Source organism: Spermophilus citellus (assembly GCF_964194105.1).
Source record: "Spermophilus citellus genome assembly, chromosome: 3".
Taxonomy (NCBI): domain Eukaryota; kingdom Metazoa; phylum Chordata; class Mammalia; order Rodentia; family Sciuridae; genus Spermophilus; species Spermophilus citellus.
This window is the reverse complement of record NC_138184.1, coordinates 123,205,950-123,219,168: the sequence shown is the minus strand read 5'-3', so window position 1 is coordinate 123,219,168 and position 13,219 is coordinate 123,205,950. Positions and strand designations below refer to the sequence as shown.

At 32.4% G+C, this 13,219-nt stretch overlaps 1 protein-coding gene across 1 annotated transcript in view; it reads left to right on the top strand.

Moving 5' to 3' along the window:
- SPMIP7 (sperm microtubule inner protein 7) overlaps positions 1-13,219 on the top strand; it is a gene marked incomplete at both ends in the record, with an annotated part of 71,709 nt that overhangs the window by 5,387 nt on the left and 53,103 nt on the right. The window contains one exon of the mRNA XM_081283274.1: positions 5,452-5,549. Within this exon, the coding sequence (XP_081139400.1) occupies positions 5,452-5,549 (98 nt within the window). The remainder of the gene's footprint in view (positions 1-5,451; positions 5,550-13,219) is intronic.

Here is a 13,219-nt window from a genome sequence, read left to right as displayed (position 1 = left end):
TAATTTTTGTTATTTTCTTTTTCTATGGGATCATTTTGCTCCTCTTTATCTCACTCCTTTTGAAGTATAAATTTCAGTTTCTTTTAAAAGATTTTCCTCTGTATTAATGTAGGTATTTATTACTATGAACTTCCCCCTTCTGATTTAGCTGCATTTCATAAATTTTGATGTGTTGTGTTTTCATTTTCATTTGTCTTCATGTATTTCCTGATTTTCTTTCTAATTTCCTCTTTGATCCAAAGAAGACTCTTGTTTAATAGTGTATTGTATAATTTCCACTTGTTTCTGAATTTTCCCATTTTATTTATTATTGATTCCTAGTTTATTTCCATTGTGGTCAGTAAAGTATTTTGGCATCATTTAAGTCTTAAATTTGTTAACACTGATTTTGTGAACTAACATGAAATATCCTGGAAAATTATTTTTTTTCTTTAGTAAGGATGTATTTTCTGCTGCTGTTGTGTGGAATGTTTTTCATATGTCTCTTAGGCACATCTGTTCTATGTGTTACTTAAATCCTCTGCTTCTTTATTGATCTTCTGTTTGGAGGTTACATCAATTATTGTAAGTGGTATATTGATATATCCTACCAGTACTGTAATGCTATATATTTTTCTTTTAGTTCTGATTCTCTTTATCCTGCTGAGCACTTTATTTGTTTATATATATATATATATGAATGACAGCAGAATGTATTATAATTCATATTACAAATATAGAGCACAACTCTTCATATCTCTCCTATAAAAAGTATATTCACACCAATTTGTATCTTAATACATGTACTTTGAATAATGATATCCATCACATTCCACAATCATTTCTAACTCCCTGCCTCCTCCCTTCCCCTCCCACCCCTCTGCCCTATCTAGAGTTCATCTATTCTTCCCATGCTCCCTCTCCCTAACCCACTATGAATCAGTCTTCTTATATCAGAGAAAACATTCAGCATTTGTTTTTTGGGGGGATTGACTTACTTCACTTAGCATTATCTTCTCCAACTCCATCCATTTACCTGCAAATGCCATGATTTTATTCTCTTTTATTGCTAAGTAATATTCCATTGTGTATATATGTCACATTTTTTATCCATTCATCTGCTGAAGGGCATCTAGGTTGGTTCCACAGTTTAGGTATTGTGAATTGTGCTGCTATAAATGTTGATGTGGCTGTGTCCCTATAGTATGCTATTTTTAAGTCCTTTGGATATAGAGAAGAGAGATAGCTGAGTCAAATGGTGGTTCCATTCCCAGTTTTCAAATGAATCTCCATACGTCTTTCCATATTGGCCGCACCAATTTGCAGTCCCACCAGCAATGTATGAGTGTACCTTTTCCTCCACATCCTCATCAACATTTATTTATTGTTGTTTGTATTCGTAATAACTACCATTCTGGCAGGAGTGAGATGAAATCTTATAGTAGTTTTGATTTGCATTTCTCTAATTGCTAGAGATGATGAACATTTTTTCATATATTTGTTGATTGATTGTACATCCTTTTCTGAGAAGTGTCTGTTCAGGTCCTTGGCCCATTTATTGATTGAGTTATTTGGTTTTTTGTTGTTTTTATATACCCTAGAGATTAGTGCTCTATTTAATGTGTGAGGGGTAAAAATTAGCTCCCAAAATGTAGGCTCTCTATTCACCTCATAGATTTTTTTTTTTGGCTGAGAAGAAAATTTTTAATTTGAATCCATCCCATTTCTTGATTCTTGATTTTAATTCTTACACTATAGGAGTCTTACTAAGGAAGTTGGGGCCTAATCCGACACGATGAAGTTTAGGGCCTACTTTTTCTTCTGTAAAATGCACAGTCTCTGGTTTAATTCCTAGGTCCTTGATCCACTTTTAGTTGAGTTTTGTGCATGGTGAGAGATAGGGGTTTAATTTCATTTTATTGCATATGGATTTCCAGTTTTCCCAGCATCATTTGTTGAAGATGCTCTCTTTTCTCCAATGTATGTTTTTGGCACCTTTGTCTAATATAAGATAATTGTAATTTTGTGGGTTAGTCTCTGTGTCCTCTATTCTGCACTATTGGTCTACCAGTCTGTCTTGGTGTGCTGAGAAACTTTATGATAGTTATTTTGAATTTTTGTCAGATAAACACATAACTCCACTTTGTTAGTATTATTCTCTGAAGATTTAACTTCTTCCTTTGTGTGAAGGATCTTTGCCTGATTCTTCATGTTCCTTGAGTCTCTTTGTAGCTAAGACAAAGCAGGCACCTCTTCTAGTCTTTGAGAACTGGCTTTGTTAACAAAGACCTCCACTCATCATCCTGATCAGAGTTTCTACCAGTTTTTTCCATTTCAAGGGAAACTGAAAGATGATAATTTATGATGCTTGCTCTATGCCAAACAGGGGGTGAGCTATGGTTTCTAACACTCAGAATTCCATCTTATTCTCCCAAAGGCAGCTGGACTTTACCAAATCCATTAAAGCTTCAGAGATATTCTGGTTCTTTAGGTATCTTCAGAGAAGTCAAGTGTTGAATCAACTCTTTCTATAATTTATGACTCTGGATCTATGGTACTACCTCTAGATGTAGATCTATGATAAGCTACCAGCCTAATTCATTGTCTCTGTATTCTCCAAGTGTCTAGACTATGCCAGCACCACATAGCTCCAGAATGGTAAGATAGATGGTATTTCTTTGGACAACCCTAAAGAAGGTGGAACACTGGACACCTGGATAAATTGACTCTTTGCGGGGATTTTTCACCTGCTCACTTTGTACTAATTATGCAGAGAATCTAGGATTTACTAGCCCAAACTGCCATTTTTTTACTCTCCTGGGTCTCTCATTGTGCCAATTCTTTTAGGACTCCCAGATTGATGCAAAAGAAGTCAGTTTTCTGGGGAGCACCCTTGGAAAAGATTTGAGTGCTGGAAATGGGAACCAACTTCCTTTTTCCCAGAGTAAAACAAGTTAAGGGGTCTCTTGTATGACACTATACTAGAAGATAATAAATGATTTCTTTAAGCTAGTAGGTTTTGGGTGGTTCATTTTTCAGCAGTAGATGCTAAATCACTGTGGAAGAAAGGACAGCATCAGAAAAGGACTTTTACCTAAATATGATTATCCTGAAGTGGTAGCTATAATTCCTCATTGTTTCCTTCTCCACCTCAGTACAAAAATTACATTTTTTGTTTTATTTTCCTACTTTCCACATTTTTCAAAGCAGTTGCTCAAATGACTCCAAATAAGAGTCTAATGAGAACTATCCTGCATCTTTTGGCAGAGTGTTTCATTTGCCTATATATGTTATAGATAGAATTATGCATATGGTTCTCAAAATCAAAATGATTATGTGATCCATTACTACCTTTTTCCCTTTGCCTTGGCCACTCACCACTGCATCTGTATTAGTTTCCTCTTGCTGCTCTAACATATTGTTGCAAACAAATTAGCTGCTTAAAACAATACCCATTAATTATATGAAAATATTGTGGAACAGAAATGTGTGTAATCTCAATTGAGTCTTTTGTTTAGGATCTAACCATTCAAGGTGTTATCTTGACTCTTACCTAAAATCTGCTTTCAATCTCATTCAGATCATTTTAGCCTACAGTTCCTTGCATCTGAAGGGTCTTCTTCCTTGTTCAGTGTCAGCCAGTATACTCTCTTAGCCTCTGGAGGTCACCCACATCCTCCTTATGTAGCCTTCAAAGTCAGAAATTATATATTAGGCCCTTATGACATTCTAATCTCTCTTATTGGCCCTTCCAAATCCACAAACCATTCATCATCATGCACTTGTTCCCCATCTTTTCCTTGCGAATCTCCTGTGCATATTCTATCTTGATATCATAGTCAAATATTGACCAGGTCATAATTATTATTAAAATGATATATGATCCAGAGTCATATATTATAGAAAGAGTTGATTCAACACTTGACTTTTCTGGAGATACCCAAAGAACTAGAAATTTTGCCCATTCCATTATATTCTTTAATTGTAGTTTTCATCTTTGATGGTAGTCATTAGAGGTGAGGAAAATGAAGCTCAAAAGACTTACTAATCTATAGGATCTTGCCTGATTCTTCATTTTCCTTAGCTCTCTTTGTAGCTGTTTGTGTATTAGACAAGGCAGGCACCTCTTTGGTTCCTTAATAACTGGCTTTTTAAAAAAGAAAACCTATACTTATCATCCTGGTCAGAAATTTTATCAATTCTTTCCCTCTGAAGGGAAGCTGAGAGATGTGTATTTATTTTGCTTGCTGTATGTAATTATAAGGCAAATTTTATTTTCCTTCATTAACTCATGTAGACTACTCTGGCACGTAGGCAAGAAAGAACATCCATTATTTGGACCCATGATAAATTAGTCTGTTATTGAGCTCCACCAGAGTAGGGATCCACAACTGGACACTGAGCTTCTGTGCTGTCATAGCCATCTCTTGCTATTTCTCTCTCCCATTCTTTCCCATCTTTGTACTGTCCAAATTCATGCTCAAATTCATTCATAGCTCCCAAATTCATGCAGCAAAGCTCTAAAGTAGAGGACAAAGTCAGAAGCGTCTTTTATCCCATGGGGTTGGAGAAATAATTGCTATGGAAATACCAGAAATACTACCATTATTTTTTGCCTAGAATAGTCTCCTATGCAAACCACAGTAATTTCCCAGAGTTATCAATCTCTCTAACAACCTCCAAGGGCACTTCATCTCCGGGTTAAGTTCAAAGCTTTCCTCTGCTGATTTCTGTCTTATTTCTATTGATTACCCTACACCATTCCCTGTATACCACTTCATGATCTACCTATAACTAGCATTTTGTAATTCCTTAATGCTGTGATACTGTCACAGGATAGACCTATCATTGCAAATGTTATTTGCCTGCCTATATAATATATAATATGGATTTTTCAAATTAGGTCCTACTTAATTTTCAAGATAAGACCAGGTATTATCTTCAAGAAAGTCTCTACTACCATGTCTGAATATTTCATTTGCTCTTGGGTACCTCAAAGTCAGAAACTTTTTTTTTCATCTTTATATATCCATGACCTTCCACTTTAGGTACAATAAGTACTTTTTGAAGACTGATTTTATATTTTGATGAAATATTTTATATTGGTAGTCTCTTGGGACTTTGATAATCTAGCATTAGCTAAATTAGGTGCTTAGTAATCACACTCATTTTATGTTATAATCATCCCCAGAACGTCTACATATACACATGTACAGATTTGTGGTACCCAACAGATCTCTTCCAATAATAAATCAAAAATACTAAATAAGTCTCCAATATTATAATTATACTAACTTACAAGTTCCAGAATTATTCTGCCTTTACTCCTGAGAGATCCAGAAAAGATATTATATAATCCATTACAAATCAATTATCACCATAAAACTTAGGTCTCTAATAGGAAGTAGTGCTGTTAGAAAAGAAATTTCTTCATTATGCTTTTAACCAAAGTACAGGAATTTTGGTTTTCAGGTTGGACAAGCCCACTAAAAGTTACTCCTTTACAACCTCTTCATGAAGGATGCTCAATAAATCACACCTACACATTTGATGAGGATGCAACATGTACAGTAAGACTGTCTTACTATGTGGGATAATACAATATTTCTTATTAGCATATTTTATTATGTGTACTTGGTATTTTATTTCTCAGAAAATGACTACTATTTATAAAATACTTCTTATATGCCCGACACTGTTTAGACCTGCTCAGTTCTTGCATTTTTTATTTTTTATTTTTTGCTTATATTCTGACATACCTACAATATTATAGGGAAGGGATGAGGGAGTAGATGCTGGTTGTTCCCAACCCAAACTCTCTCTACTGGAGAGTGTACATAACCCAAGTAGCAGTGAGTGATGACTATTAAAAGGCTAACAAGCACTATCTGATAGACTGTACCCTCCCACAGTATATCATTTGAACACCAACCCTGACTCGATTCATGCTTCTAAATAAGGTAGTATTGTGAGAGAATGGAAAACAAAGACATTTAAAGTATATGCCATAAATGTTTCTTCTACTCAAGATACCATGCACCCATGGAAAGTCTTTATGTTTTTCCTCATCCTGTGCAATTTTCTTTTATTAAAAAATCATGAAATCAGAAATCAGGGTAATTCAGCCTGTTTGGGGATGTTATGAATTCAGAAAAAATACAGAATGTGATTGGAAAGAAAATTAAATTTTGTATTTGTTAGTTTTACTTATTCCATCTTTAAACTCATCAAAGGATTCATTACTTCTATAGGTAATTTCTATTAGAGAAATAAAAGTGAATATAAAAAAGTGAAAATATTGGTGCCCTTTTTTTTTCATTTAAGCTACAAATTCATGGCAAAGTTCCAAGCCCTTTCTAGTTATTTTAGGATTAGAATTCTAAACTAGTGCTTCTAATAGGAATCTTTACTAGAATATTTATGTAAATTTGTTTTTATTAATGACAAATGAATCTAGATATTTTATTCCAGTAGTGGAAATTTAGTAACATGGGTCAAAATCTCCGGTGACAAAAACAATTAGATTAATATTTAATTTTTTAAAGTAAGAGGTCGCACGGTAGAGATAAAATTGTTATTGTTAGAGGAAAATTTCAATTTCCCAACAAGAGCATAAAATTCTAAAATTTAAGCCTGGCACTTAGGGTCACTTTGGCCTTGCAGGAATATATTGTTCCCAAATAAGTAACTGAAATTTTGATTCAAATTTTTGTTAATATCATAGGATCATAAGTTGAAGCTAATCTATATAGATCACCCATTACTTTTGGCTGATTACTTGTAATTCTATGGTGTAGAAATAAGGAAAGATCAATAGTATAAATCCCTTGAATACTGTACCATGGCTAAGTCAAGGTAAATGAGAAAACTTAAGTCTTGAACTAAAATGAAGGTGATCCCAGATTTCTATTATTCCCAGGAACTAGGCAGAGGCAAATAAAATTCTTCTTTGGAAGAAGATAATATTTTAATAAATCTCAAAGTATTTCTATGAATGACTTTTAAAATATCATGTTTGACATGCAATTAATAGTATCTAAACAAATAAGGATAAGTTCATCACAAGTGAGAATCAATGGAAATTAGAGAAAACAGAAAGGGATAACACATTGATTACAAAAAATGTAAATATCACATGATACTCATGGAGAAAAAGTTGAGCTCACAGCTTTCACAAAGAAACTGTAAATTATCAAATATGAAATTAGCAAAGTGGGAGGTAGGGAGAATAGTCCCAGAACTGAAAAACACAATAAATGAAGAACTTGGTTGATGGGTACAATAATAAATGAAACATAGTAGGAAAAGTAGAGAAATGATAAATAAGTCAGAAGAAACTATACAAGTCATAATACAATATACAAAAATGTAGAAAATGGAGAAGTAAAAGTCAGAAACATAAACAATAGAATGAGAAAAAAATAGATGTGCTTATTGGGAAGCTCAAAAAAAGTGAGATAGAATAGGGCAAAAGAGGCATGTGAAGGTACGGTTGTTATATCTATATTTATTTCTGGGGCTCTCGGAAGCACCCTTTCACATTCTCTGCTGTATATTGAGGTCAGAGTGTGGTTCCACACAAGTAAGCCAAAGGTAACAGTGATAATAACATTTGTGACAGTGGCAGAACCAACACCAATGGTATTGGCAGAAAAAGTTTCAAAACAGACACAAGTCATGGAGAACATGAGAATGGAAGGAAATAGAAAATTTCAGAAAGTTTTCCTTTTTGCATATTTTTTTAGTAATTGCTTTAATTGAAATCTGGACATCAGTAGTATCTTTTGTTCGGTTGAATATGAAGACATTTAGGAAATTGAGGCTTACACTATACTATTGGTATTGAAGAATCTTACACTAGGTTTTACTAGCATTTTATTAGGGCATAAATATAGTTCTGCTTCAATGTCATTAGTCCTGTCAGAAGTATTTAAAAACATCTCAATTAGAAGAAAGAATTCCATTGCATCAGATTCTAAGAACAAATAGAGGATAATAATAGAAGCAAGATAATAGATACTAGAAAAAAGAATATCATTTCAGAAAATTATATAGATTGTTATTCTGTGGACCTAGAATCCAAAACACTCCAAAAAAACTGAAGATGCATAAAATATGGAAGCTTATAGGACTCTAAGTGGAAGAGATAGTATATTAGAAAAATTCAGATCCCAATGAAAATTATACCATAATGTCAATCATATAATATACCAACATGATAATAAAAAATAATATGACCCACAATGCATAAATTTCCGCTACCACTAGAGAAGAATTAAGCACAATTTTTGAAGTAATTGCCTCCAAGATAAAGAAGAACAAATTGGATAGATTACAGAGTAAAATAATCTCAACAGTGATATTTTGCATTGATTGTATCTTCGCTGGTCTTTTTTGCCAGCAATTACTAATTAGTTTCAAATATACTGCTTAAAAACATAAAGCTTAAGATGTTTGTAACATTTATCTACCTAATCAGGAAAAATTCAGAAAAAAAAACACAAATATTTTGAGGGAATTTGGAAATGACTATACTTAAATTACATTTCAAAATAAAGGGATAGTGTGTAAAATATCTCTTAGGACATAAGCAAAATACATGGGCTAATATAGTGCAAAATGATACCTTGCATGTCATATTGGTAATATCACAGCTACAGTCATTAGGCATTTGTTTAAACTTTGAAAACATACATAATTACTGGTGTTTGAGTATATTTGCACTTTGCTGATTAAGCAACATTTCATCAATACTTTTAGTATTAAATTGTTTTTATGAAATAGCCATTAAGGCTCTCTCCATTGGTATTGATTATCAATGTATAAAAAATTACCCTGGTTTTCCTATAAATGAAGTGTGAACTATTTTAATTTTTATGATGAAGGCTTTTTATATGATTTGTCTATTTATGGCTAACAAATAGTTTTTTTAGAAACATTTATTTAAAAAAATAAAGTAGGTACAATGTCATATCACTATCACTAAATAGCAATAAATATTTTACTTTGTGTCAGGGATAGCATTCAATCATTATAATATTGTATTAATAAAGGGTGATTGTTTTTTATTAGGATCAAAATCAAACAGACTTTATATTTTACCATGTATACTTCAAACATAGCATTTCAATAATTTCTGCATGTGACTCAATACATTAGGTAAACCCCCTCCCCAAATAAGCTGGTAAGAAAGTTGTGATTATTTTGAATCATTAAAATACAGCAATGATTTTGTTGATACAACACTGATATTTATTTGAATAAGAATAATTCATACTGTGGATTCCAGAATACTATTACTTTTATAAAGCAATATTTTTAGAAAAAACTTAGGAGTAACATACCAAAAGAACTCTAATATTCTGTCATTTGGAATTCAATTCCCACTGAAATATATTTCAAAAATTAAGATTAAACAAGACACTTTTAAAAATTATTTTTATAAAGGAGACACTTTAAATAAATAAAATCAGAGTTTACTCAAAAGTAGGCAAAAACTAAAGAAAATGTTGAGCTATTCATCCATCAACAGAAAAAAGATACAGTTGGTCAGACACATAGGGAGGAATGGAATGTTAAAAAAAGAACAAGTGTATGGCTAACATTAAAGACTATATCAAAGAAGAGTAAAGCCTTATAGGGTTTAATTACATGCATAGCTAGAATTAAAATATGAGAATAATTTGGTATGTGTTTAGGGAAAGATCAGTGACATTCAATGTAAAAAATTCTTCACATTTTGGGGGTCAAGGGTAAAAGTATTAATATTGTTAGTCATTGAAAATATAAGTATTTGTATTATTATTTGTAAGATAAAAACCAAATTAGTAGAAAAATGATATACAACACTAACAAAATTAATGGAAAATCGATCTAAAGAAAAAAGAGGTAGACATGGTAAAAAATATTAAGTAGTGGTTTTAAACTCAGGTGTAATCAGCAAAATAATTTTAAGTTGTGGAACCAATCTAGATGCCCTTCAGTAGATGAATGGATAAAGAAAATGTGGCATATATACATAATAGAATATTACTCATCGTTAAAAGAGAATAAAATCATGGCATTTTCAGGTAAATGGATGGAGTTGGAGTGAAGTTATCCAATCCCCCAAAAAACAAATGCTGAATGTTTTCTCTGATATAAGGAGTCTGCCTCATAGTGGGGTTTGGAGGGGGAGCATGTGAGGAATAAACAAACTCTAGATAGGATAGAGGGGTGGGAGGGAAAGGTAGGGTGCAGGGGGTTAGCAGGATGGTGGAATGTGATGGACGTCATTATCCAAAGTACATGTATGAAGACATGAATTGGTGTGAACATACTTTATATACAAACAGAGATATGAAAAATTGTGCTCTATACGGGTAATAGGAATTGTAATGCATTCTGCTGTCATGTATTTAAAAATAAAATTAATTAAAAAATAATTTTAAGGGGCCTGGGTTGTGGCTCAGTGGTAGAGCGCTTGCCTACCATGCGTGAGGCACTGGGTTTGATTCCCTGCACCACATAAAAATAAAAACAAATAAAATAAAGGTATTGTTTCCATCTACAACTAAAAAAAATGTTTAAAAAATAATTTTAAGTGTAAGTTTTTAAATGTTCTAGTTAGAAGACAAATTGTAATAATGAATTGAAAAAACACACATACGTACTGTTTACTAGAAACTAAAGCTCACATAAAGGTGGCAAATAAAACCTGCAAAAATTATGGGAAAAGGCATGTAAACATACCATTTTTGCAGGAAATATATATTAAAAAGTACCATGTACTTTGTCATAAAACAAGTCACCACAAATTGCACATATTTTAAATTGTATAGAGTATGTTCTTAGATCACAAGACAATTATGGCTGAACAAAAGACCCTTGCATATTTATATCTGAAAATGCTAAAATATATTTATGAATGGGTTATGAGACAAAAAACATAAAGGAAAAATATTTTGATCAGAATGATAATAAAAATGTTATAGTAAAATGTTTGAAATGCAACTATAATAAAATTTAGAATTCAAATATATTAAATGTATATAACAGAAGAAAACCTAACAACTCAAGAACTAAACAATCTAGATGTTAGGAGAACTTGGAAAAATCAATTTAAAAAATAGATAGAAGAAAAAATAAAGGAATGACAAACATATATTATATATCACCAATGTCATAGTTGGTTTTTTGAAAAAATAATTCAATAAATATTTGCCACGACCGATGAAGAAAAATAAATATATAGCTTTGAGGGATACAAATATAATTTTATCTGCACAGAACTGGGCCCCTTAAATAGCCTTTAAAGCAAGGCATAACAAAAAAAATACAAGACAAAAAAATCTGTATCATAAATAGAAGAAAGAAAATTCTAAACTTCAAATTACCACAAGTAAAAAAAAGAAAACACAAAATCCTAACAAATCAGGTCTTAAACTCTCAACAGGAACCTTTTGTGGAAACCAAGAACAGTTTTGGAAAAATTAAATGAAAGATAAAGGAGAACTTTCAGTCTAGGATAGACTTAAAACCCACTGAGAGAAAGATACATCGACTAAGTCTGCAGGAAGAGGTTAAAAGTGCATGATCTGAAGTGAAAGGCATTGAAAGGAATTGACTATACACAAGGAAGATAAAGACAACAGGAAAGACTGTGACTCTTTGGAGGTTGGGTTGTGATGGAAAAAACACAATATTAACTATCCTGAAAGAGAAAACAAAATAAAATAACTTGAGGTTATGCAAACCCTCCAGTAAATACCAACAAAGAAAAAAAAAGTTTATTAAAGAAATTCTGTTTTTGCTACACTGACAGAAGAGGGCACCATTGCATTAAGAATACTGTAAACTATACCATCTCTATAAAGCAAATAGAAGAAAATGAAATAAATCTATTCAAAGCAAATACAAAGAAACGACAACAAAAAAAAAACAAGAATTAAAAGATTTTGGTGAAGAAAATTACTCCCCAGACCACCTGTAAAACAAAGGCAGTATTATAATACATTACTACAAATTGAATCACATATTTTCAAACAAACATTTGAGGCTATAAAAGTCTGCCTTCATAGAGAAACTCAAAATTGAATAAAAATAAAATGGTCAGTAAAAAATAAAAGGAAAAAAGTCATCTTAGAAAATAATTGTTACATGATACAAGAGAAAAGCGATTAGATTAAAAACAACATGGGGCTGGGGATGTGGCTCAAGCGGTAGCACACTCACAAAGATGTTGTGTCTGCCGAAAACTAAAAAATAAATATTAAAATTCTCTCTCTAGAGCTCTCTCTCTCTCTCTAAAAAGAATACTTAACAGAAGTTGAAGAAAGATAAGAAAGGATCCAACAGGATGAAAATGAAATAAAGAATTAGTTAAATGTGTCAGGAAATGGTCGAAGCAGAAAACAGGCACAGAAGAAACAGTGTACATTATAATCAGAGCCTCTGGAGAAGAACAAAAAATAACTGATGGAATGTGATTAATATTTCAAAATTAGTACTAATGTTATTTTCTCAAACTTAGCATGATAAATATTTGGGGCTACAAAATTCTCTGTATGGAGAATGGCCCTGTGTAACCTAGGAGGATTTGCAGCATTCCTGACCTCTATCCACTAGATATATGTAGCACATATGAAGCGAATGAAATTTCCTACTCAAAGATCTAGGAGATGACTAACAAACAAAAGGAAATTACAAAGAAAGAAAGAAAAAATAAGACAAGTAATACAGCTGAGGAGATGGAGTAATACCGTAATTTTTTCTGTATTAAACAAAGAGAAAATTGGACACATTTTAAGAAATAATGGATCCCAGAAACTAAACAAAAGGCAGTGAAGGACTGGGATCTCTAAGAAAAGGAAAATAACAATGTGAGCCCTAAAATCATACCTGCTCAACATCTGAATGCAATGTCTAAGCCACAGTCCAGGAAAGGAAAAATCTAAGCATAGCTTTACATTCTTGCTGAGTTGAATAGACAAAGATCAGAGTTCTGGAAGGTCATGGCATCCAGAAATTGCAAGGTATTATGCCAGGAAAGAGGAAGTTACAGAGAGAGGTAGGTTAATGGTAAATGGGCATCTTTGGAGATCTGCAGAGGAGATTGCTCACACCTTTTACTAAGCACCCATCTCTGCATATAGAAGAGGAAACTCAAAAACTGTGGAAAAAAATTCACTATCATTCCCTGAAAGCAAGACAAGAAAAAAAGTTCCACAAACTAGAGTTGAAAAAACTTTGTAAGATATGA